This window comes from Callionymus lyra, chromosome 6 (assembly GCF_982586985.1).
Source record: "Callionymus lyra chromosome 6, fCalLyr1.hap1.1, whole genome shotgun sequence".
NCBI classification, from domain to species: domain Eukaryota; kingdom Metazoa; phylum Chordata; class Actinopteri; order Syngnathiformes; family Callionymidae; genus Callionymus; species Callionymus lyra.
The window spans coordinates 25,620,982-25,624,726 of NC_141823.1; the positions used below are offsets into that span (position 1 = coordinate 25,620,982).

The following is a 3,745-nucleotide window of genomic DNA, read 5'->3' on the forward strand; positions in this document are numbered from 1 at the left end:
TCTGTTGGGCCTTAGAAGCTTTTATATTGACGTGTTTTCACGAACAACAACAGACACAAGCTTCACTAATCCAGCAGTCTTGTTGTACATTTCACTCACTATTTAGTAAAAACACTATTCCAGTATTCAGTATATATTTGCACTTTTAACTCAAGTTACATAAGCGTTCCTGTGTTTCAAGGATGGAGATTAAGGTAGATGAAGGTGAGACTGAATCTAAACAAGGCCAGTTTCTATAGGTTAGCCTCGGCAGTCGCTCGGAACTCCTTTCAACTATTTCAACTTGACTAACTTCTTTAACTAGAGGCGAAAACACACGATACGTGAAATGTATAGAATCTCGATGACTTACCAAGTGATCGCAGCCTTTTAATTCTTAGGTTTTTTAGGGTTTCGACGTTATTTCTCGCCTGTTGACGCCAGTATTGACAGCAGAGGTTAGCATGTTAGCCTGCTAGCGTTGCATCACATGATAGGACGGCCTGCCGGAAGTTGATCGGTTTCGATGCCCTATACTTTGTCTTACAGGATTTATTTTTTTTAATTGCGTGATATTTGTATTTTATTTTATTAAAGTAAGAATTGCACTTTCATTTTATTATTATTATATATCAATGTACAAAGCAAAATTTGTAATTATGATTTAATAATAACTACTATTATATATATATATATGTACGTACTATATAAATATAAATTACTTACTTACTTACTTACTGTTTGAATGAGTAAATAACAATATGAATTTTACTTATATCGAACGTAAATAAAATATCGTTTGTATTTATTAACCAAGAAAGGGCCACTAGGGGGCAGAACAACAACGTGATAGCGGAAGTAAAGCCTTATATTTTATAACCGAGGGAGAAAAGCTCTCACGAAAACAAATCGCTATTATTTTTAAAAACGACTTTCCTTTCATAATATCGTTTAAAATTCCACAATGCCTGTGATCTGTGCTGCAGCGGGCTGCAACAATAAGTTTGTAAAAGGATCCGAAATAAGATTTTACAGGTATGTGTGCTCTCAAACCAGTCATGTTTCTGCACAAATGTATAGATAAACAGTGTTTACCTACATGCACGTGTTTACATCACATTTTTGTCCAAGTTTGAATTCAGTAATAATCATCCAAAATGGTATAGTTAGGGTTGTATCTAAACTATAGCTGGTGTTATGTGTTTGAGTTGTCTTGGCATTTTCCACGACAATATTATTGTTATTGTTCAAAATATAGTTGTCAAAATAATGGGTTAGTAGTACATACGAGCCATCATCTCCCAGAAAGCGATAAAGAATATAATATTGTAAGGTTCGTTATACAAGCAATACAGGTACAAGAAAAAGTATGCTTGATGAAACTAAGCATTTAACAAGACAATTGTATATGTTTTGCTGGAAAGATCTCCTGCAAACCTCTTGGCATTCGTAAGACAGAGCCAGAGTGGGATGAGTATAAAAGCAATAAACCTTTTAATAATATTCTATTTAGTGTCATGTGTTGGATCTGAATAGTATTTATCACATGGTTAAATTCGTGATTGTGTTCATGAGCAACACCAGATACCTTCAAAAACACACTTATATTTAGAATGACTGGTTAATTATTCCTCAACCGAATCAATTCAGTGAAACTAATGTAAGTTAAGTGTGATGATGCAAAGAAATGATCCTAAAACCGTTATTCTGATCTCAACAACAGGTTTCCGCTGAGTAAACCTCAACTTGCCACCAAATGGGTCCATAGTCTTGGTATAAAAAACTTCGTCCCCACTGCCAACACTTGTCTCTGTTCCGAGCACTTCCGGCCCGACTGCTTCAGAGATTACGGTGGCAAACAGTTTCTGAGAGAAGATGCTGTTCCAACCATATTCAGCCACACTCAGGAATTATCCAAGGTGAGGGAATCCAATAGTTGATGTATATTATTTTAGTCAAAACTAGCTGTTCAACCGTTGGATGATCTTTTGTTTCCCAGATCGAACTCCGCAAAAGAGCTGCGCCCCCGAAAGAGACGACCACTTCGAGTCCATTGACAACGCAGTTGGAAAAAGATCGAACCAGAGACACCAATCAACGCAGAGAAAAAAGGGGAGGCATGAGGGTAAGTGTCAAGTATTTACCAATTACATTAAATCGGGCTGTATTGATTTTTAATAAGATTTCTAATAAGAAGTTGTTTTCATGTAAATAAGTCTGATATTGGTCTGAGAGTAACTTTACATTTGTGACCCTGGTCTGGAAAAGCGCTATACAAATAAAAATTACTTACTTACTTACTTACTTACTTACTTTATATGCGATGTTACAACCAAAATCTCAACAGGTTTGCTGTAGTAAATGTAAGATGGATTTGTTCACACTGCTACAATGTCACAGAAAACATGATGAAGCATTTCTTTGTTATCTTCTATTTTAATCCTCAAAAAGTTTGTTTGTGTCTTAAGTTAAGTAAGTATAAGTATATATAAGTATAAGTCATTTTTATTTGTAGAGCGTCTTTCACAGACCAGGGTCACAAAGCGCTTAAACAGAAAAACAATACACAGTTAAAAATACATCCTGTATAAATTCTTCTAGTTTTAGTATTAAAAAGCTATTAGTATTAATTACTATTTAGTATATCAAGTCCATGGTGAAAAGTATTTAAAAGTTAACAACAACAGGCCCAAAAAAAAAAAAAAATGCAACAAGGAAAAGGACATGTCCATCAAATGTACACTGCTTGGTATATCTTATCTTGTGTTTGATTGGTTAGGGTGGACGAGGTGGCCGTGGAGGAAAGCAGCAATCAGAAAGGTAATATAAATTATTTTTTCTTTACATTTCTTAATTCAAACTTTCAAGTAGGATGTTTAAAGTTTTTATTAGTAAGATTTTCATTCATGTTGTAGTTCACTTATCTTTAAATTACTTTATTTGCTTTCTTAGAACGTTGTGGTAATACTTTAAAAATCACTCTGATTGATTTTTTTTTCCCGCAGGCAAAACCTTTACAACAAGAGTCGTGTGTATGACAACAAGGGCCGACTGCTTTCCAACGGCAAGGACATGTGCGACTGTTTGGATATAGAATGCATGGGCTGCTTCAACCCCTGTCCGGAGTGCAGCTCGAGGAAGTGTGGGGTCGAGTGTCGGTGCGACCGGAAGTGGCTCTACGAGCAGGTGGAGGTGGAAGGAGGAGCTATTATTAGGAACAAGTTTGCTATTTAGGTGGAGATGTTCATGTGTTCAAAAGCAGAAAAAGACATAAAAACATTTTTTTCTTTTTCACTTTGTATATTTCTTTCCCTGTATTCCATAAACTGCTGTAATAAAGTATGTTTCTGATGGGTTTTTAACTTTATTAAGTAGTTGTTTCCAAGAATGACTGGATGAGTCGTTTGAAAACATTTTAAGACTTGATTTTCCCCTTTAAATTTTGTCAAATGATTCACAATAAGTGAAAATAAATTAAAGCCTAAAGCTTTATTTCTGCTGACAAAAAAAAACACAATTCACCTGCTACAATAATATATATATATATATATATATATAAATATATATATATCTTGTTTTTGAAATAAGTGGTTATTTAAAACATATTTATTTACACAATATGGTAAATTTGGCTCATCCGTTTTTTGAAGTACCAGAGGAGAGTTAGATTGCATTAATACCAGGTTCTACTGCAGACTGTGGGGACCAGGATGACACTGCAGTTTATCACTGGTCAAGAAAGAACTCCTAAAACTGCTGACACTGA

General features: G+C 34.8%; 1 protein-coding gene across 1 annotated transcript; it reads left to right on the forward strand.

Moving 5' to 3' along the window:
* The first annotated feature begins 843 nt into the window (after window positions 1-843).
* On the forward strand, window positions 844-3,330 carry arl14ep (ARF like GTPase 14 effector protein). The gene is made up of 5 exons (XM_087793405.1): window positions 844-1,014; window positions 1,703-1,898; window positions 1,979-2,104; window positions 2,759-2,799; window positions 2,985-3,330. Exons 1-5 carry the CDS (start codon window positions 944-946, stop codon window positions 3,211-3,213), a joined length of 663 nt encoding a protein of 220 aa, XP_087649531.1. The 5' UTR covers window positions 844-943; the 3' UTR covers window positions 3,214-3,330.
* Window positions 3,331-3,745: the final 415 nt, after the last annotated feature.